This window comes from Scyliorhinus canicula, chromosome 19 (assembly GCF_902713615.1).
Source record: "Scyliorhinus canicula chromosome 19, sScyCan1.1, whole genome shotgun sequence".
NCBI classification, from domain to species: domain Eukaryota; kingdom Metazoa; phylum Chordata; class Chondrichthyes; order Carcharhiniformes; family Scyliorhinidae; genus Scyliorhinus; species Scyliorhinus canicula.
The window spans coordinates 94,494,193-94,517,055 of record NC_052164.1 but is presented as its reverse complement, the minus strand read 5'-3'; the positions used below and the strand labels follow the sequence as shown (position 1 = coordinate 94,517,055).

Here is a 22,863-nt window from a genome sequence, read left to right as displayed (position 1 = left end):
TATGTTTCCCTCAAAGACAAGCAAAGTGAGAGGAAAACTGTGAAAGATCATGTGCCACAGAGCTTATAATATTCCTAGCATCTGCAAAAAATACAAAAAATTCAGTAATATATCACATTCATAAAAATAAATATACTAAAATATATACTAGATGTTACTTCTGTATTGTAGCCTAGAAGAGGACCATGATAAAACATAAATACTTTTTCAACTACAATGATTTATAAAATCACTAAAATTATTATTTCTGAACCATACACTGGGGTCTAGCTTTGCTGTCTAAACTTTATGTCTGTGAGGCTGCTATCAATCTTTCGCGCTACTCTAATTACCACTGTTTCAGGCAAAATGAAAGTTCTTACCTGTAGACATAAAGAATGGAATGCGAAATTTGCCACTCAGTACCCTGGCCCGCAGGTTCTGCAGTGTGCTGCCATCAAATGGTAGGGCCCCACACACCAGCACGTATAGTACCACCCCCAAGCTCTGCAAAAAAATTGTATGTGGTAATTAAATGGGCCATATTACCATGAATCACACTTTCTTTTAATAGTTTATGTTTTTCTTCCATTCCCCCACTGCTAAACCTCAGTTTGATAATGCAATAGGAATTGCTGACTCCTCAGCAGCAATTTAATCGGTCTTGTATGGTCAGCTCTGCTAGCTGAATATGTCCATCCACACAAAGATGAAATCAGTTTCATGTCGCATATATTTCAGGGAAGTGTGAATGACAGGAGTACAGTAAGAAGTCTCACAACATCAGGTTAAAGTCCAACAGGTTTATTTGGAATCACTAGCTTTCAGAGCACAGCTCAGGTAAAAGGAAACAGCAATAGGAGTATCAACATTTCTTGGTTAATATAGGAAACCGATAGCTTGACAAATACTTTGCTCATGCACTGCACACTTAAGAGATATCGTAAAACCCAAGTCCGATGTTCAAAATAGCATGGTTTTACTTTCTCACATAAAGTGTATAATTTGTTCCATTTAATGCATTCTAAATATATAAAATATATTCGTTTGGATAGAGCAGCAAGGAGGTGAGAAGGTTTCTGAACTCAACACTTGAGCATAACATAAATGTCTTAAAAGTTTACACTATAAGCTCCATTTGTCAATACAAATGAAAAACACTTCCATTCTAGGTTTATTTTGTAAAGCAGCATCATCCTTCAATAATAAAACATTGAAACAATCCATACATTCGTAGAGGGGAATAAAAGTACTAGTTAACAAAATCTTATGACACAGTCTGCAAAGTAAACAGACCACAAGTTCAAAACTTGTATATTTTTTTCATTCAAAGGATGTGGGTTTCGCTGGGTAGGCCTGGAATTAATGCCCACCCCTAATTGCCCTTGAAACGGTGGTGGTAAGCTGTCTTCTGAACTCCTGCAGTCCATGTGGTGTAGTTACATCCACAGTGCTGCAAGAGGGGGTGGGGTTTCTGGGTAGTGGTCGTGGGTTTGGAAAGTGCTGCCTAAGGACCCTTAGTAAGTTTGTGCAGTGCATCTTGTAGATGGTACACACTGCTGCTACTCTGCATCGTGGTAGAGGGAGTGAATGGGGTGTCAATCAAATAGACTGCTTTGTCCTGGATGGTGTCAAGCTTCTTGAGTGGTGTTGAAGCTGCACTTATTCAGGCAAGGGGATAGTATTCCATCACATTCCTAACTTGTGCCCTGTAGATTGTGGACAGGCTTTGGAGAGCCAGGAGGTGAGTTAATCACCGCAAGATTCCTAGACTTTGACCTGCTCTTGTAGCCATAGTATTTATGTGGCTGGTCAGTTAAGCTTCTTATCAATGGTAGCCCTCAGGATGTTCATTGCAGGGGGTTTAGCACTGTTAGTGCCATTAAATGTCAAGAGGTGATGACTAGATTCTCTGATGTTGGGGATGGTCGTTTCCTGACACCTGTAGAACATAGAACATAGAACACTACAGCGCAGTACGGGCCCTTCGGCCCTCGATGTTGCGCCGACCTGCGAAACCATCTGAAGCCTATCTGACCTACACTATTCCATTTTCATCCATATGTCTATCCAGTGACCACTTAAATGCCCTTAAAGTTGGCGAGTCTACTACTGTTGCAGGCAGGGCGTTCCACACCCCTACTACTCTCTGAGTAAAGAAACTGCCTCTGATATCTGTCCTATATCTACCACCCCTCAATTTAAAGCTATGTCCCCTCGTGTTGGTCATCACCATCCGAGGAAAAAGACTCTCACTGTCCACCCTATCTAACCCTCTGACTATCTTATATGTCTCTATTAAGTCACCTCTCAGCCTTCTCCTCTCTAACGAAAACAACCTCAATTCCCTGAGCCTTTCCTCGTAAGACCTTCCCTCCATACCAGGCAACATCCTAGTAAATCTCCTCTGAACCCTTTCCAAAGCTTCCACATCCTTCCTATAATGTGGTGACCAGAACTGCACGCAGTACTCCAGGTGCGGCTGCACCAGAGTTATGTACAGCTGCAGCATGACCTTGTGGTTCCGAAACTCAATCCCCCTGCTTATAAAGGCTAGCACACCATATGCCTTCTTAACAGCCCTATTAACCTGGGTGGCAACTTTCAGGGATTTATGTGTGTGGTGAATGTTACTTGCCCCATGTCAGCTAAGCCTGGATATTGTTCAGGTCGTGCTGCATTTGGACATGAACTACTTTAGTGTCTGAGAAGTTGTGAATAATGCTGAACATCCCTACTTTTGATCTTTTGATGGAATAAAGGTCATTGATGAAGCAACTAAAGATTGTTGGGCCCAGGACTCGATGCTGAGGAACTCCTGCAGCAATCTCCTGGAATTGAGATGATTGACCTCCAAGACCCACAACCATCTTCATTTGTGCTAAGGATGGTTCCAGCCAGCAGAGAGTTTTCCCTAATTCCCTTCGACTCTAGTTTTGCTAGGGTCCTTTGATACCATATTCGCTCAAAAACTGCCTTGATATCAAGGACAGCCACTCTCACCTCACCTCTGGGCTTCAGCTCTTTTGTCAACATTTGAACTAAATCTGTAATACGGTCAGGAGCTGTATGGCCTGCTGGAACCCTGACTGAGCAGGTCATTGTTCACTGTAAGGCTTTCTTAAGAATTTAATGCAACATTTCTTTATTTTGTAGCTTCTACTCTAGTGCAGTCAAAAATGAGACATTCATTTAAATGCTTTTGATAAATGCTCTTTTACTGACCAAGTCTGGTTGTTGTCTAACAATAACGATACAGCATTTAGACATATGGGTGTTACAATTTGGTGACTTTTTTTGAAAAATAAGTCACCACACAGATACAATACTGGTTTGGGGGAAAATAATAGTAAAATAAAAACTGACAGAGGCACTTAAGAATAGAAGTTAAAGGAGCATTTACCACTCACCCAAATATCTACTTTGGGACCATCGTACTCTTTTCCTTCAAATAGCTCAGGAGCTGCATATGGTGGGCTCCCACACCACGTTTTCAGCAATTGTCCTGGGGTAAAGATGTTACTGAATCCAAAGTCTGAAACATAATAATCTCCTTAATTTAGTATATTGAAGTAATGTGTATCATAAGTGAAAAATACAATTGTTTAGGTAATAATTTCACACAAAATATAAAATACACGTCCATTTTTTCATATAATGCCTGACATTTTGTCAATAATGATTTTGGATTAATGTACTGCCGATCTATTTTAATCGATTAATCTACTGTTGTGGAGTTTGCACATTCTCCCCATGTCTGCGTGAGTTTCATCCCCACACCCCAAAGATGTGCATGTTAGGTGGACTGGCCGCACTAAATTGTCCCTTAATTGGAAAAAAATATTTGGGTGCTCTAAATTTATTTATTTTTTTCAATTCATAAGATTTTGGTATTTGTACTCTGTTTTGTTTACAACTTCAAATCAAGTCCCTCCCAATCATATGGAGTGGAATTGAGTAGGAACAACACCACCTGGAAATTCCCCTCCAAGCCACTCAACATCCTGACACTGAAATACATCTCCCTTCCTTCATTGTCGCTGGGTCAAAAGCCTGGAACTCCTCCCTAACAGCACCGTGGGTATACCTACAGCACATGGAATGCAACATTCAAGAAGGCAGCTCACCAATTCCATCCCAAAGGTAAGAAGGGATTGGCAATAAATGCTGGCCCAAGCCAGCAATGCCCACATCCCATGAATGAATGAATGTTTAAAAATTGATTACAAAGTATTTTGAGCTAAACTGTACTACAATGCACAAAGTAAGGTTATAATAATTGGTCAGCTATCATTAAAAAGGACAATGAAAAATAATGTAGCAATATAGGAACAGGCTAAGGAAGCAGGTGAGAAATTAACTTGAAGTCCCATATTTTAGCACAAAATTTGCTGTTCTGATCAATGCAAGACACTGTTCTATTTAACTTCAAGTGAAACCTTCTTCAGTTTTGTGTTGATGTTCCTAAACCTAAATTTTATTTTGAGAGGGTACTTTATTTTGCTCTGTTCCATCTAATGGACTGAATAGCTCTGTCATCAACATGTCTTTAACGGGAAATTATTAACTCTTCATCAGCATAGTTTTACCCACCAACAAACCAACTTATCAGTGGGCAGATTTTCTGCTAATAAGTGATCTGGATGGCCAGGCAGACAAGCATTAAAAACAACAGCACCCACATTCCTTGAATGAGCTCAATTCCAGGAATGCAGAATTATATTTCAACTTGATTTGATCTCCTCATACTCATAAGAACATTCTAGCATGTTTCATGATGGAATTGATGCAGATTAACACATGCAGCACTGTCCATTAACCATTTCAGCAAGGACATACTCGGATAATTATCACAATGGATCGGCACACCATAAGGAAGTAAAATGTCAAAACCATTTCTAGAAAAAAACGAATGCCCCTAAACAAGATAATTTATCCCAGTATATCCGCTAATCACTACAGCTATGTGAAAGCTCTAACGTAGAGAGGACTTTAAGCTAATTGTCGCTTAATGTCTGCTTTCATTGACGGTATTCTGTTGAATTCTACCATCCATTCAAGCATGCTTTATAGCCTCTAATAACTTATTAAATGGAGCTAAGGTCATTCATCAGAACAGATTTTCTACTAGAACAGTAAACGACAAGTGTTTTGCTGTATCTAACAGAGGCCCATTGTATTGCCGTGCACAAAAACGTAATTCACTTCAAGGGGAAATAGTTGATAAAAGATGAAGACCCGGTGATGCATCTGGAGTAGAAGAAAGTTTTTAAATGCTCAAAATGTTTAAATGTGAAATGTTTATCAGACATTTACACATAGTTGCAAATTAATTTCAATTTATTTTTTCTTTTACTACACGCCCAGTATGTTCAAATGACAAAATGAATTAAATACAACTGATTCACGACTCAGCCATTTTAATTCTCTGGGAGTAACATCACAGTGAAGACATGCAAAATAGCTCTGAATTTTACAGGGCGGCTGTTTAAAATGGCAGTCACCATCCAAACAGAATGCAAATTCAAAACCCTTCCCCAGTAAAAAATACTTACCATAGGAATTCAGCCTGTGATGGAAACTACTTGGCATATAAAAACATTCATGTTAATGTTAGTGACACTTCCAACAACACCAACTCCCGATACATCCAGCTGCACAGAGGCACCAGACAAGGATGCCCACTGCCCCGCTGCTGTTCGCTCTAGTGATCGAGCCACTAGCAATTGTGCTCCAAGCAGCAAAAAGCTGGAGGGGGATCCAAAGGGGAGCCAGAGAGCACAGAGTCTCACTCTATGCCGATGATCTGCTCCTCTACATTTCGGACCCACAAAGCAGCATGGATGGAATCATCGCGCTCCTGAAAGAGTTTGGTGCCTTCTCGGGCTACAAACTCAACATGAGCAAAAGCAAGATCTTCCCGGTACACCCACAAGTACGGCGGGCAGCACTAACGGGACTGCCGTTTAAACAAGCCCAACACAAATTCCGCTACCTGGGGATCCAGATAGCCCATGACTGGAAAGGGATCCACAAATGGAACCTCACCAGTCTGACAGAGGAAGTAAAAAAGGACCTGCAAAGAAGGAACACACTCCCACTCTCCCTCGCGGGGAGAATCCAGACGATCAAAATGAACGTACTGCCCAGGTACCTCTTCCTACTTAGATCCATTCCGATCTACATCCCCAAGGCCTCTTTCAAAGCGCTGGACAAACTAATCATAAGGGGATGGAACAAGGAGCCAGAGGCCAAGTGGGTGCACGTGGAAGAAGCCTCCTGCATGGGGACCTCCCTCTGGGCCCTCGCCACGGCAGCACTCCCATCCCCACCCAAAAAACATTCCAGCAGCCCGGTCGTGATAGCCACCCTCCAGTCCTGGAACCAACTACGGCAGCAATTTGGCCTGGCCATAATGTCGGACAAAGCTCCCATCTGCAACAACAATAGGTTCACACCAGCGCTGACTGACGCCACCTTCAAAAGGTGAGGACAGGACCGAGGGACACTGACAGTCAAGGACATACACAGGGACGACAGGATCGCAACACTGGACGAACTGACAGAGAAATTCCAGCTAGCCAGGGGAAACGAGCAAAGGTATTTACAACTCAAAAACTTCCTACGAAAGGAGACAAGGACATACCCACAACTGCCACGACAGGCATTACTGGAAGAGTTACTGGACGCAAGCATAATAGATAAAGGAAACTGTAGGCAACATGTATGACCGACTGGTAGAAAGGGTCGACACCGTACTGGACGCAACCAGAAAGGAATGGGAGGAGGATCTGGGGATTGAGATAGGGTGGGGACTCTGGAGCAAAGCACTGCATAGGGTCAACTCCACCTCCACGTGCACAAGGCTCAGCCTGACGCAGCTAAAAGTGGTCGATAGATCCCACTTAACAAGAACCCGTATGAGTAGGTCCTTCCTGGAGGTGGAGGATAGATGTGAACGGTTCCAAGGAGGCCTGGCCAACCAAGCCCACATGTTCTGGTCTTGCCCCAGACTTGTGGGGCACTCACAGCCTTCTTCAAGGCAATGTCCAAAGTGGTGGGGATGAGGGTGGAGCCATGCCCGAAAGTGGCAGTGTTCGGGGTTTCAGACCAGCCCACCGTAGAATCCTGTTCGGCTGGCGGTCAGCAGCACCATCCAAAGTTGAAGACTGGCTGTCCGACCTCTTGGAATCTCTCCAAATGGAGAAAATCAAATTCACCATCCGAGGGTCAGACAATGGCTTCCACAGAACGTGGGAACCATTCACCCAATTGTTCCGGGACCTGTTTGTGGCCAACGAACAAGAAGAAGAACAGCCAGGTAGCCAAGAATCAGGGGAAAGTAGCCAAAGCATGAGAGGGAGAGATAGACCGGGAGGGGGGTGGCGGACAGCTAAACCTAAGAGGAAAGAAAGGCGAACCACAGGAGGGGGGGAGAGAGAAGAGACAGGGAACAAGAGAGGAGAACCAGGGAGGTGGGGGGGAGGCAGGGAAATGATAGCCGGAAGGAGGGCACGAGAAATGAGAACAAACTTGGCATCTACAGGAACAGAGAACAAGGCGAATGACGGGAGGAACGGCTGAAGCGGAGGGGAGCACGAGACGACAATGGCAGCGAGATCCGTACGGGAGAAGCAAGTGACAACACCAACACCAGACCCATTCGAGTATTGCCCTCTGTAGTTGTTTCTCCGGCACCCAAATGTATATCTACCTCCCCAGTCTCCACAACCCCCCCCCCCCCCCCCCCAACACACACACAAACAGTTGCCTACTTATGTGTTGTAAATAATTTCCCAGTTGTACAGAGTTGCTGCTGTTGAGCTGGTGCATAATACCCTACCAGTTATTTTATTTTAATTTTTATTATTACTTTTTTTTGGTATGTTTGTGTGTGCCCTTCTCTTCTATGTGTATCTTATTCTGTGGACATAATGGTAAATATACTTTGTTCAAAAACCCAATAAAAACATTTATTTAAAAAATGTGAGTGTCACTTAATTAACCCACCAGAAAGTATGGTAAAGGATCATATGTAATGACCTTTTCCTTGTCAGCTATACTTCCCTCCAGAAGACTCCATTGAGACATCAACAATCACTGTCTGCCAAAAGTAATTCACTACGCAAAATATTTGCAGACTTTTCAATTAAAGGGAGTTAAATAAATGAGGATTAAGTAAATTATTATCCCACCAATCCCAAATCAACCTAAATTCAAAGGACAGTTGAAATGGAGATTAATTCTTGAGGTTTATTGTGATAGACTAGAGTCTGACATATAATCTATTGTATTATTGTATTATTTAATCTATTATATTATTGTATTATTCAATCTACAGCAGCGTGGGTTTAATTCCTGTACTGGCTGAGATTATTCATGAAAGTCCCGTCTTCTCAACCTTGCCCCTTGTCTGAGGTGTGGTGACCCTCAGGTTAAATCATCACCAGTCAGCTCTCCCCCCTCAAAGGGGAAAGCAGCCTATGGTCATCTGGAACTATGGCGACTTTATCTTTACCTATTACTTTATTCCACACACAGAAACTCCGTTTGAACCGATCTTTATTCAAATAAGCTTTCTTCTCTGATTAAACATGTTTATAAGGAAACTTGAAAGGATTCAGTAGGATCTGCTTTGGTTTGTCATGTAATGGATCTAATGTCACTGAGACAGTTATAGACGTACACTCTTTGACATAGTGAAGCCCATTTTCCAGCAATACCACCTTGTAATTATGAAAATACAAACAGTCATCCTGTTAGACAGCAGAGTTACACAATCTCATAGTTTCAATATGAGAACAGTGGATTCTCAACTGGTTTTGATTCTATCAGTTTTAGTAATCCTAAGTAGCACTGCAAAGCTGGGAAAATACCACTCATAATTCCTGCTAAATCGCTCTCTTTATTCACTTTAATGGGAGAAAAATGGTGCACTAATCGGTCATATTTTATTTACTGTGACAGTAACATTAGATTCATAATAATTTAACATCTCCCTTCCTGTAAGCTCTGCCTAAAGGCGGGTCCTTGGCACATTGTCTGTTGATTCACCCTGAGCCATTTTCTTGGCTGTTTATGCCAGTAGTGGTTTGCCATTTCCTTCGACTCCCAGGAGCAGAGCGAGGAAGAGGACCCCAAGTCTACCTCAGCCAGAATAGGAATTGAACCTCCCTAACGACATTAATCTGAACCACGTTCTTGCCATCTAGTCAGCCTCCTAAAAAGTATTAATTAATTGGATGCTCACCTTCTAGCGTGTATTTTATTTCTGCTAAATATTTCTGCTAAATTCAAAATATAATAAAATTGCAAAGTATTTATAGCCCATTCTAAATGGGGAAAAAATGCATTTCTGCTTGCAATAAAATTGAAATAAAAAAACACCCAGTAAACCCTGAACATACAGAGTGGATTAGTCAGATTCTGAAAGCAAAAAAAAAACATGCTGCCAGCATTTTCTGTTTTAATCCTATTCATTAAAACTAGCGAGGTGATTTCCTTTGGTCTGACGTAAACTAAAATGCTTTAGTATAATGCTCTCAAAGCATTATAGATGTATAGTATCCAATATCAATTAGCTTGAAGATATTTTTTTGTATTCTCAGTGATTATAATTCCGGACACCAGCAGTGCTTGGGCACTATCCTGCCCAAATGGCATGGAGCTGGGGGCTTCCAATCCCCTTGGAAACCCCCATTTGTGGGGACCAGTACCAACTGGTGGCAAAGGGATTGGAATCCCAAAGCCTCAGGTACCTTAGGAATCTGCACATTAGAGTGAGGCTTACTGCCTCACTTTAATATGCAGATTTGCCCAAAATGTGATCCCAGCCATTGTGGGCAGGATTCCCTTGCAACGTCTCGCAAGATTGCGCTGGCATTGCGAGCCGGGTAGATCCTGGGAGCGAGGTCTCCCGGCTTTCACTGGCCATGCGTGACCGGAAGATTGTAGCCCATGTCTGGCCTTTTTAATGTGGTGCAAAAATGTGGCTGCATCACAGCCTGGTATGGCAACTGCTCGGTCCAAGATCACAAGAAACTGCAGACTGTGGTGAACTCAGCCCAACACATCACACAAACTTGCTATCCCCACATTGATTCTGAATATACCTCTCAATGCCTCAGGAAGGCAGACAGCATTATAAGAGACCCCTCCCACCCAGGCATTGCCTTCTTTCAGACCCTTCCATCAGGCAGAAGGTACAGAAGTCTGAAGACTTGCACATCCAGACATAGGAACAGCTTCTTCCCCACAGCTACAAGACTCCTCAACGACTCCCCCTCGGACTGATCTGTTCCCTGTAAGAACACTATTCACAACGTCCTGTGCTGCTCTTGCTCATGTATTTGTTTTGTTGCTTTGTTTGGCCCCTTGTAACCAATCACTGTTTTGTCGATGTACCATTTGTCAATGTTCTCTGCTGATTATTCTTGTGTCTACCATGTACGTACTGTCGGCCGCAGAAAAATACTTTTCACTGTACTTCGGTACAGGTGACAATAAATCAAATCAATCAATCTTTCAATCAATCAAATCTAACTGGAAATAATCACTGCACAAAATTGAACCACACAACAAATACCATTTACAGGCTAGAGTCCTTAATAGCAAGGGAGTTAAAGGCAAGCTTTGATCAATGTATAGATTTTGCCAATGGATGATTAGATAATTTTGTTTTTAAAAACGCAAACACTTTTTCAGCTGCCACCCATCTTTGAGTTCCAAGATGATCTTATACTCTGATGTGCTGTATTGTGCACTATTCATAATCCATTAATTGCATTAAAGGGGAACTGGATTCAAATGAATTACTACATAATGCTCATAAGTACGAAATAAAACGTCTGTGTTCACTGTTAGGTCCCCATGGTATCATATTACCATGTTGCATGCTATAAAACTTAGATAAAATGCAACCTTGTACTCCATATGGAATTTCCTTCTTCAATGTACTATGTATAAGAAGAGCTATTGGAGGAAACCTAAGTCAATCACAACAGGGCCAATTCAGGAGAATAGATCTTAAAAGGTGAAAATAAGCTCACACATCAACCTATTTTAAGACAGCACAGCCCTGTTGTTTTCTGGTAATTAATGATTTTAATATTCCATTGCATTTGCAGAATAGTTTCCTCTGGTTTCCCGTGTTTGCCATTAAAAAAAGCAGCATAAGAAATAGGACCATGCTATCTCTCAAGCCTGTTCTGCCTTCAGTGAGTGCATGGCTGAATTTCTATGTCAACTTACCTTTCCTTTCCTGCCCTATTCACGTATCTATTGACTTCCTTTGTTGCAAAAAGTCTGTTGATCTCAGTCTTGAATATGGTTCTCAACTGAGCATCCACGGGATAGAGAATTTCAAAGATTCTCACATCCGAGTGAAGAAATCCCTCTTCATCTCAGTCCTTATCATGAGACTTTGACTCAATTCTGAACTCTCCAGTTAGGGGCAACAGCCTCCCCGTATTTGTCCTGTCAAGTACTTGAAGAATTTTATATATTTCAATAAGATAATTTCTCCTTCTTCTAAACTCCATTTTACTCTCTATCTCCTCAATGGAGAGCAATCTTATCCCAAGAATCAATGTACCTAACTTTTGCTGCACCCATCTAAGGCTTCCTTCTTTAGGTAAGGAGACCAAAATAATACACAGTACTCAAAACCCTATACGGTTACATCAAGACTTCTTTATTCTTGTTCCCAAAGTTCCAATGTGGTTTCAATTGTCCAAAATTACATATCAAGTATTGCGCTCTACTATTCTACTGTCTTCTTGATACTACAACACTAGAAATTTCTTTATGTTATTAAGTTCGGATCTATTTAGATTCAGAGTCAACACACATTTATATAACTGAAGCACTTCAGCTCAATGAATTTGATTCTATTGATGATTTCTGCTGTAGCTGGTATGCCTCAAGTCATATTTTCACACCTGACTAATTATTAAACTGACACAGACTGCTCCTCTTGCATTTAAACAGGCTGACAAATCTGTCTCATCTGTGATCATTTAGCAGAATTTTCCAAATGATTTTGCACTGTGCAACAAACAGACGTGTGACATGTGAGCTCTTTTACTGCTAACAGCATTAATGTTTTAAGCTAATTAGCTGAACACCCCACTCAAATCCTTTGAGGACTGCAGTGCTCAGCCTGTGTAAAATTTGAGATTTTGAAAGCATAGCACACAAATAGAAGTGGGATAAATCCAGGTCTGTGCCTAGAATTCCCAACTTAGTCAATTCAAACCAGGGAAGGGAAGACATGTAAAAATGCAATTGTTATCTTGCAGTATTATCGAGGATCTGTCGCTCACCATTTAGTTAAACCAAAGGGGTTGCACGTCTCTTGTCCCATTCAATAGCTACACACATTTCCCTACTTATATTTGAGAACCATTATTACAAATAGAAAGAAAATTACTTTCACAGAAACACATGAAAAATTGCAAAAACACTGCATAGTTAATCTAGCTTGTAAAGATCAAAAACATGTGCATCATTGTGGTCATAATAATCGCTTATTGTCACAAGTAGGCTTCAGTGAAGTTACTGTGAAAAGCTCCTAGTCGCCACATTCCAGCACCTGTTCGGGGAGGCCGGTACGGGAATTGAACCCGTGCTGCTGCCTTGTTCTGCATTACAAGCCAGCTGTCTAGCCTACTGTGCTCAACCAGCCCCTGTCATACAAATAATTGTAGTGAAATATTGTGATTAAATATGCTTTAAGGTTTTTGCTTTTGTCAGATATTTACACTATTAATTTAATTCATCTTTTTTTGTGATAGACTTTGACATACATTACCACGAATATGAGACTGTCCAAACTAGTTATGTTTTAAATGGTTTCTTTAATATTAGGTAAAAACAGCATTGTCTAGAATGGAGGATCATGAAATCATGTTGAACTCTGCTCGAAGGCAGGCTCATGTGATTTGATTGCCACAGGGAATTGGCTTGGGCCGATAACAATAGAAAGTCAAGTGCCAGTTTTCACACTTGACACAAAACAGCTGCTCTTTCTGGGAAGACCATCAGATTCAAAGAAATCGGAAACAGAAAAATACTTTTGTGGTAGCTGCCAAGCAGAATGGTGTGGGTACGTGTTCTCTGAAGAGATGGGACTTAAGAGAGATTTAAGGACCAAGGAATCAACAGAAGTTATCTTGCTGTTGGAAGTCAGTTTGAGGATACTCAGAAAACTGAATAAAGGGACTGTTCAAAGGATACTTCATACTAGAAGACTTATCCTGGTGTAGGGTGAGTCTGTTGAAAAGCCAAGGGGTGTGTGGGACTTAAATACAAGATTGTACCCTTCTTAGCCTGATTCACCCCCACTTACATTCATTTTGTCTTTCGGTCCTCAACATCTTTTTCAATCTCTACCTATCTTTGGCCCCCTATCCAGCCCCACTGCTCCACGCTCCCTCCACTACAGTATAAATCTGACCCCCTTTCCAGTTCTGTCTAGCTTAGATAAAGAGTCATACAGACTGGAAACGTTAGCTCCCTTCTCTCTCCACAGATTCTGTCAGACCTGCTGAGATTGTCCAGTATTTTCTGTTTTTGTACAAGATTATATATCTGTTTAAAATGAGACATAACGTATACATATACATATATATATATATAATATATATAGGTTTTGTGGCGCAGTGGGTAATGTCCCTGCCTCTGCCCTGGCCCCAGGACATGATGGCCAAGAAAGGTGCGTTCATAGTTAAACAGGTTGAGTGTGTCGACCTACAAATCCTTCCAATCATGCCAATGGCTAATAGTAAGAGCAGGAGAAGATTTTCTGATGCAGACTGGCACCCCTCAAGCTATGAACCCCTGGCGACAGACTAGCGACCTGTTCCGGGAATTGACCAGATGAGTTTTTACGATAATCGACAATGGTTTCATGGTCTTTTAGCCAGATTTTTATTGAATTCAAATTTCACCATCCGCCACGGCGGGATTCGAACCCGGGTCCCCAAAGCATGACTCTGGGTCTCTGGATTACTAGTCCAGCGATAATACCACTATGGCACTGCCTCCCCAATTAGTTCATGGTAAAGTACTTTTTGGGTACTAAATTAACATTTAGTGTATGCTGATTTTAGTTAGTTTATTACAGTAAAAGTCTTAAAACTGAAATCTTGTCCAGCAATTATTTCCATTGGTTGCTGGGAATGTGTACTTATTTTTAAAGTTATCTGTTTCTATGGGAATGACAACAAATAGCCTGAATTTAGTGGTCTGTGGCAAAGTGACAGTCTTCGCCACTCACCACACGAAAGCTGCCCCAAAAGATATAGCGAACTCTGTGGCATGAATTTCAACTTTCTCAATGTTAATTTCATTATGGCACTGATTATGTAACAATGGTATATAATACATTGCACAAGTGACGTAATCAAACAGGCCTTGCAGACAAGCATACTGAAGAATTCTTAAATAGCAAACAGGAAGTAACAATCACTGATTGTCTTTCATTTTTAAATAATTTTACAAGGTCAAATAAAATTGGAACATACCCATGGGATCAAAATAGAAAGTAAAATATCATAAACAATCCTTTTTAAAAATCTTAATTAATTTTAAAAATCCATCAGAATGCAGGAACTTGATATTCCATTCCACAAATTTACAATTAGATTTTCAGGGCTAGAGAATTTGTTCACAAGTAATGCTGAATTAGTTGACCATTAAAAATGTAGTTACACCTTACTCAGCAAGGTATAACATTTTCAAAAGGTCTCAACAATAAAAAAAAAGCATAAACATGGAAGTTCAAGTAAGGTCAGTGATTTCTAATTAGTTTCAATTGACAAGGAACTTAAACAGTGCACCCTGTGGAGGAGTGTGGAACTACTCAAAACAACTTCTGGATTTTTGTATTTAACTGTGCATGTGCTGACATCACAAACTGCTTTCAGTTTCACAGAATAATGAGAGCACTAAATCTGTGTCATTGAAACTTGTCAAAGCAATCACAAAAGTGATTTCAGTAGTATTTCATTCATCTGATCTAATCCTAGTTCACAGAAATCAATGCTTTGAAACGATTTCCACTAAACATTCCAGGGTCCAAAGTCCATCATCTAATTGCTAAATTCTTAATTATATGCATGACAGGACTGGATTTCTCAAGGAACTAAGCTTTGCGTGTTTATTCTTTTTTTTTTTGCTTGTTACTTCAAGTTATTTGTGTCTCTGTTCTACCCTTGTACCACACGCCATTGTCCTTGGAGTAACGAGGGAGATTACCTGCTCCTAAATGTACACAAATCTGTTTTTGCATCGACTGCTACTTAGAGACAAACAGAATAAGCAAAATTAGGGACCCATCAATTTTCCTACCATCCCTTCCAAAACACCATCGCAGAAAGATTTCAAAGTAACCATCAAGAATAATCACAAGTAAATTGTGCCACTGTATTGCTCATTCTACTGTCCTTTGGCACAATATTTGGTATCATCTCACTGTCTGCATCAGTGTTTCATCCTATACGGTACTCAACTATATTGGATTTTCTTCTGTACACTACTTTTGGTGCTACAGAGTTCTTGGCGCCTTCACATGTACCCAACTTAACATCTATTTGCCCTGTAGGAGTAACATGCTGTCTATTGTACTTCGCCTTCCACTGATCTCCTCTGTTCCCTGGACTGTTGACTTATATTACGCAACTCTTTCTTCCCCCAGCTGTCAACAGTACCAAAATGTTCATTATGCTGTGTAAAGCATGGCTTGTTTGTAACAAAACAAAACCATTCATCATTCCATTATGTTGCAATCGCATCGCAATGTCTATACTTTAACCTCTTTAACTGGCCTTTTCCAAAAACTTTGGCAGTAAAATTATTTTTCTTTAAATTTAGAGTACCCAATCATTTTTTTCCAATTAAGGGGCAATTTAACGTGGCCAATCCACCTAGCTTGCACATTTTTGGGTTGTGGGGGCAAAGCCCACGCAAACATGGGGAGAATGTTCAAACTCCACACGGACAGTGACCCAGAGCCGGGATCGAACCTGGGACCTTGGCGCCATGAGGCCGCAGTGCTAACCCACTGTGCCACCGTGCTGCCCCCAGCAGTAAAATTCTTGTATTCTTTAATCTTTCAACGGTGATGGTTTTTTATAACTGAAGTGAAGACACAAAAATACAAAACTATCAAATAACACTGTGAATGAAGAAACATTTTGTGTCTCTGTGCAACTCTTTATAGTCCAATTTTATAACAGGCACAGGACATTTATATCAACATTTTGAGAGATGCCATATTACCTGAAAATCAAAGTTGTTATTGTTGCACAAGAATTACCATCTTCAAAAGCTTAAGCTTTACACAACTTGCCTGCAGACCATATCTCCAAAAAATCAGAATAGAAAAGCATGGAACTAAGTTTTAGACTCAGTGAATGTAGCAAGACTGATAAATCTTTGCATTAATCAACAAAATATATTTGGGAGGCATGATGAAAAGGTGCAACAGTATCTACAACAAAGCACTGTCCAGCTTTAACTTATGTAACCCTTTCATGGGCAAAAATTATTGGTATCAGAAATATCAATAATATCCGCAACCCTTTGGATTTGAGATATCTGTAAATTCAGAAGCCACAAGGTACTGAAATATTTGTGTAGTAACACAAGAATTAGGGCGGCACGGTGGTTGGCTGCCTCACAGAGCCAGGGACCTGGGTTCAATTCCGGCCTTGGGTGACTGTCCTTGTGGAGTTTGCACTTTCTCCCCATGTCTGTGTGGGTTTCCTCCGGGTGCTCTGGTTTCCTCCCACAGTCCAAAAATATGCAGGGTAGGCAGATTGGCCATGCTAAATTGTCCCTTAGTGTCCAGGGATATGCAAGTTAGATGGGGTTATGGGGATTGGGCGGGGTAGTGGACCTAGCTGGGGTACTCTTTGAGATGGTCAGTGCAGACCCGATGGGCCGAATGGCCTCCTTCGGCACCTTACAGATTCTATGATACTATGAAAAATGCAAAACCAATGTTTCATCATTGAAAATGAGATACACTATATAAGCTTTCATCTTTTGCACAGTCATACAGAAGATCCTAGATCGCAGGATATTTTACATCTTATAAATTGCAATCAAATAGTAATTAATTTACTTTAGGGAAGATTACAAATTAGTTTCAGATTAGAACATTATTGAGAAGTCTCCATACAAGACACATAAATATAAAAATTTACTGAATGAGAGAGATTCTAAATTCCGATGTGTCTATTTTGCCACTTCTATTCCAAAATTTCAGAACAGCCAGAATTACAAATAGCATAGTTATTAAGTTCTTCACTGGGATATTAGGAAAGCTGAGTTACCAATGTAACACTGTATTTGAAAGTATGATTTGTCAAAATTGAATAGAAACTCAAAATGTATATTCACAAGAAGAGTATATATTGGGATTAAATATATTGTGAACAGTAAATTACTGATCCAATTTTCTTATCAATATAGCAGTAAAAATGTATTCTTCATAGCTCTTTCAAATTGGTTACAAATTAGTGATAAGTACATTCTCCTGTTTGTCAAACCAATAATTCTTCAGCGGAAAAAAGGCAAATTTATTCAAGTGGCAACTGTACCAAATTTTTTAGTCCAAAATACTAACACCCACTTTGACATTAGCACTCCAATTAAACTGGGACCGGAAAAATTCATATTCCTTTTTTTTTAAACGAAAAGCTTTGCGGCAGATCTGTATATTTTTAAGGTTGCCAAGGTGTCCAGGCAGCAATGCCAGGTTGGCAGTGCCAGGGTGCCAACTTGCCCTGCCCCTGACCACTCAACAGTTTCCAATCACCTGGGAGACACCCCCCTCTAACCCCCTTCAGGTGTCGCTACTCCTGGTTCACGTTTGTGTGGGCCAGTCCGAGACGGCGCCCGGGCACAGCCGGTGAGTTCCAGGCGCCGGGTAAATCCAGCATCTGGACATTTAAATCAGTGAGTCGAGTGACTCCCAATCGGCCCAGCTCTCGGCAGAGCCCGATTTGAGGTTCGCGCAGTTCACCCGTTGCACCTGGCATGTTGCTGAATCTTGCCCAATATATTCTCAGAACCCGAGGTGCACTATTAAGATCCTCAATCAAACCCCGACAGTGGCTAGGATACTGGACCGAAACCCCAATATTTTAGCTTATTTTGCAAGACTATGCAGAAAGAATGATTCGTTGCCGGAGCGATTGCAGGAAAAAATAGCGGTTTGATACTTTTAAAACAAAGCTTTATTATTAACACAGTATTAAACTCTTTAACATCACACCCAGAAATGCCTAAAAATTAGCCTTTAAACAATATTCCCAATTAAACAACAAAAAAGAAAAAACATGCAGCTCTCCATCCATTCTACATCTCAATGGCACAGAGTAATGCCTGCTTTCCAGAACTCCTGTCAGACCCCCTGCAGACTCTGGTTGCATGTCTTCAATAAGTGTTTCAACCAGTTTGTTTCAGCTTCTTCTTTGTCCTCAGAAAAGTCTGCATTGCTTTCAATAGCATTAATAATTTTTAATTCTCCTACGTGAGAGCACTTTATTTGTGGTCGAAAGGGTAGCCAGACCTAACCTTAATTCAAAAGCTTTTTCAAATTCTCTGAAGAATACCTTAGTTCCACCAAGCAATGACATAAACTCCCCAAGCTGAAAACAAATCAACTCCCAAGGCTGAAAACACATTAACTCCCCAGGGACTCTCCTTAGTCAAACAACAGTGCATTAGCCCAGGTTTTTACTCTGGTCAATTTCACCTCTGGCTCCTACAAGCTTTCTGGAATTGCAAAACAAGATTATTTTTAAAAACATGACTACTACACTCAAAACACACTCAACCCAGGCTTTTAACCCTCAAATTGCCAAATATATATAATCCATTATACCTAAAACCCTGCATTTATCATGGCATTTTGATGATAGAAACAAATTTTTAGGAGAAATATAGGACAACCTGAGGACTTGTTCTTGTCCAGGAAATGACATACAGATACAGATGATCTAATGATGGAATTTCTCTTCTTTGAGACTGTGTCAAGCTCAAGCATCAAAACCAATAAAATAATTTCAGAAAAATTGCTCCATATACTGTAAAGGATGTTTATTCAATTTTCTCATGAAAAATAAAATTATAATCTTCTTAATATACTGATTTGATTGGAACTGTCACCGTTCTCTGGGCTACAAGGTGGCCAGGTAATTATAGACCGGTGAGCCTGACGTCAGTGATAGGGAAGCTGCTGGAGAAGATACTGAGGGATAGGATCTATTCCGATTTGGAAGAAAATGGGCTTATCAGTGATGGGCAACATGGTTTTGTGCAGGGTAGGTCATGTCTTGCCAACTTAATAGAATTCTTTGAGGAAGTGACAAAGTTGATTGATGAGGGAAGGGCTGTAGATGTCATATACATGGACTTCAGTAAGGCATTTGATAAGGTTCCCCATGGTAGGCTGATGGAGAAAGTGAAGTCTCATGGGGTCCAGGGTGTACTAGCTAGGTGGATAAAGAACTGGCTGGACATCAGGAGACAGAGAGTAGTAGTGGAAGGGAGTTCCTCAAAATGGAGAACTGTGACCATTGGTGTTCCACAGGGATCCGTGCAGGGACCACTGTTGTTTGTGATATACATAAATGATCTGGAGGAAGGTATAGGTGGTCTGATTAGCAAGTTTGCAGATGACACTAAGATTGATGGAGTAGCAGATAGTGAAGGGGACTTTCAGAGAATACAGCAGAATATAGATAGATTGGAGAGTTGGGCGGAGAAATGGCAGATGGAGTTCAATCTGGGCAAATGCGAGGTGATGCATTTTAGAAGATCCAATTCAAGAGCGAACTATACGGTAATTGAAAAAGCCGTGGGAAAAATTGATGTACAGAGAGATCTGGGTTTTCAGGTCCATTGTACCCTGAAGGTGGCTGCGCAAGTCGATAGAGTGGTCAAGAAGGCATACTGCATGCTTTCCTTCATCAGAAGGGGTATTGAGCACAAGAGTTGGCAGGTCATGTTACAGTTGTATAAGACTTTGGTTCGGCCACATTTGGACTACTGCATACAGTTCTGGTCGCCACATTACCAAAAGGACGTGGATGTTTTGGAGAAGGTGCAGAGGAGATTCACCAGGATGTTGCCTAGTATGGAGGGCGCTAGATAGGAAGAAAGGTTGAGTAGATTAGGATTATTTTCATTAGAAAGACGGAGGTTGAGGGGGGGATTCATTGAGGTCTACAAAATCATGAGAGGTATAGACAGGGTGGATAGCAAGAAGCTTTTTTCCCCAGAGTGGGGGGCTCAATTACTAGGGGTCACGAGTTCAAGGTGAGAGTGGAAAAGTTTAAGGGAGATATGGGTGGAAAGTTCTTTACGCAGAGTGGTGGGTGCCTGGAACACATTGCCGGTGGAGGTGGTAGAGGCGGGCACGATGGTATTTAAGATGTATCTAGACAGACACATGAATGGGCAGGGAGCAGAGGGATACAGATCCTTAGACAATAGGCAACAGTTTTAGATTGAGGATCTGGATCGGCGCAGGCCTGGAGGGCCGAAGGGCCTGTTCCTGTGCTGTAATTTTTCTTTGTTCTTTTTTCTTTTTAGATTTCAAAATACAGATCTACCATTTTCTATGAAGCTGTAATATTGAATTTTCCAAAGGAGAATTAAGATTTTGCAGATATGCTACTGCTCTTATCAAAGGCAAGCTAAATTAAATTTTAATTTTGAATAAATTTGGGCAGAACAGTGCAATTTGTTGCAATTAGACATATAACTTTGAACAAAACAGGTGTTTTGATTTACAGGTGTTACAGTAACAACCAAGGAATACTGCTAAATAATTTTGGGTTAACCCTAAATATTAGGGTTGATGAAAAGTAACTACACATTTTCTGTGCATTGAGACTATTTTTGAACAGTAAGATGTGAAAATGTTTTCCTTTACTTGTGCAAATGAATGTAATGAAGGCATTAAGTAGGAATCTTTGTCATGCTCTCCTGAGCCCAGTGAACCAGCTTCAATTGCAATTGTATTTGGAATTACCGACAACATTCCCCAAATTACAACAACTTGGCCTCTTATGTGAAATATGTCACGGAATAGCTACTAGATTTGCAATTCCGGGCATTTCCTTAGTATCAGACAGTATAAAGTAAAATGAAGTTAAAACACATACTCTAACCCATATCTAGTCTATTGTAATGACTGTTGTCACTGAGCCACTATTGAGGAAAGACGATCAACTGCCAGAAAATTAAGATGGATCTCCAGGAACATTCGGAGTCTGGAAGATGGACTTCCTCTCCGGGGCACTGAATCTGGAAGGTCCACGAGCAGTTGCACCCCGACACACTGGTATGGTGTTACAGGATCCAGCATTGCAGGTCATCTCCATCCTGGAGTCTGGAGGCAGCCCCGGAAATTGTTCAGGTGAGCCATGACATCTATAAATTAGTCCCTAATGTGTTTCCCCGTAGGTTTGGGGGTGGTGGGGGGAGGGGGGTTTGGGCCGTCATCTGCATTCCATTAAAAGAGTATAAATTAAGTTCACGAAGGCACAATAGAAGATCCCACCTTAAATTTACGCTGCCATTAAAACGATTTCTGGGTCTCTCAACACATTCTCTCTCCACTCCTGCCAGCAGGAGCTTGGGAGAATTCTGTCTCAAGTAGACTTATATTAACACAGAATGAAGTTACTGAGAAAATCCCTGAGTCGCCACACGCCGGCGCCTGTTCGGATATACCGAGGGAGAATTCAGGATGTCCAATTCACCTAACAGCATGTCTTTCGGGACATATGGGGGAAAAGGAGCACCCGGAGGAAACCCACGCAGACTCGGGCATAGACAGTGACCGAAGCCGGGAATCGAACCCAGGTTCCTGGCGCTGTGAAACAACAGTGCTAGCCACTGTGCTGCCATGCCGCCCCCTTCTGAAGCGAGGGCTATAACATTCTTTTAACTCATATTGCTAACTTTCCTTTTTCTTTCCTGTCCTGAGTAAGAATTTAGGACATTGAGCAGGGCAAGCATTCAGCCCTTTGAGTCTATTTCACCATTCAATAAGATTGTAGAAAATCATAGAACATGGAACTGTACAGCACAGAACAGGCCCTTCGGCCCTCGATGTTGTGCCGAGCATTGTCCGAAACCAAGATCAAGCTATCCCACTCCCTGTCATTCTGTTGTGCTCCATATGCCTATCCAATAACCGCTTGAAAGTTCCTAAAGTATCCGACTCCACTATCACAGCAGGCAGTCCACTCCACACCCTAACCACTCGCTGAGTAAAGAACCTACCTCGGACATCCCTCCTATATCTCCCACCCTGAATCTTATAGTTATGCCCCCTTGTAACAGCTACATCCACCCGAGGAAATAGTCTCTGAACGTCCACTCTATCTATCCCCCTCATCATCTTATAAACCTCTATTAAGTTGCCTCTCATCCTCTTCCGCTCCAAAGAGAAAAGCCCTAGCTCCCTGAACCTTTCCTCATAAGACCTATCCTGCAAACCAGGCAGCATCCTGGTAAATCTCCTTTGCACCCTTTCCAATGCTTCCACATCCTTCCTATAGTGAGGTGACCAGGACTGCACACAATACTCCAAATGTAGTCTCACCAGGGTCATGTACAGTTGCAGCATAACCCGCAGCTCTTAAACTCAAGCCCCCTGTTAATAAACGCTAACACACTATCAACCTTCTTCACGGCTCTATCCAATTGAGTGGCAAACTTCAGAGATCTATGGACAAGAACCCCAAGATCTCTCTGTTCCTCCACATTCCTCAGAACCTTGCCGTTGACCCTGTAATCCACATTCAAATTTTTTCTACCAAAATGAATCACTTCGCACTTATCAGGGTTAAACTCCAT

The 22,863-nt window shown here is 41.3% G+C and overlaps 1 protein-coding gene across 4 annotated transcripts in view; it reads right to left on the bottom strand.

Annotated features, from left to right (window-relative positions):
- sik3 (SIK family kinase 3) overlaps window positions 1-22,863 on the bottom strand; it is a 308,820-nt gene that overhangs the window by 91,355 nt on the left and 194,602 nt on the right. For all 4 annotated transcript variants that reach the window (XM_038779338.1, XM_038779335.1, XM_038779336.1 and 1 more), the window contains exons 5-6: window positions 3,390-3,514; window positions 363-486 (exon numbers count right to left, since the gene is read on the bottom strand). In XM_038779338.1, the coding sequence (XP_038635266.1) occupies window positions 363-486; window positions 3,390-3,514 (249 nt within the window). The remainder of the gene's footprint in view (window positions 1-362; window positions 487-3,389; window positions 3,515-22,863) is intronic.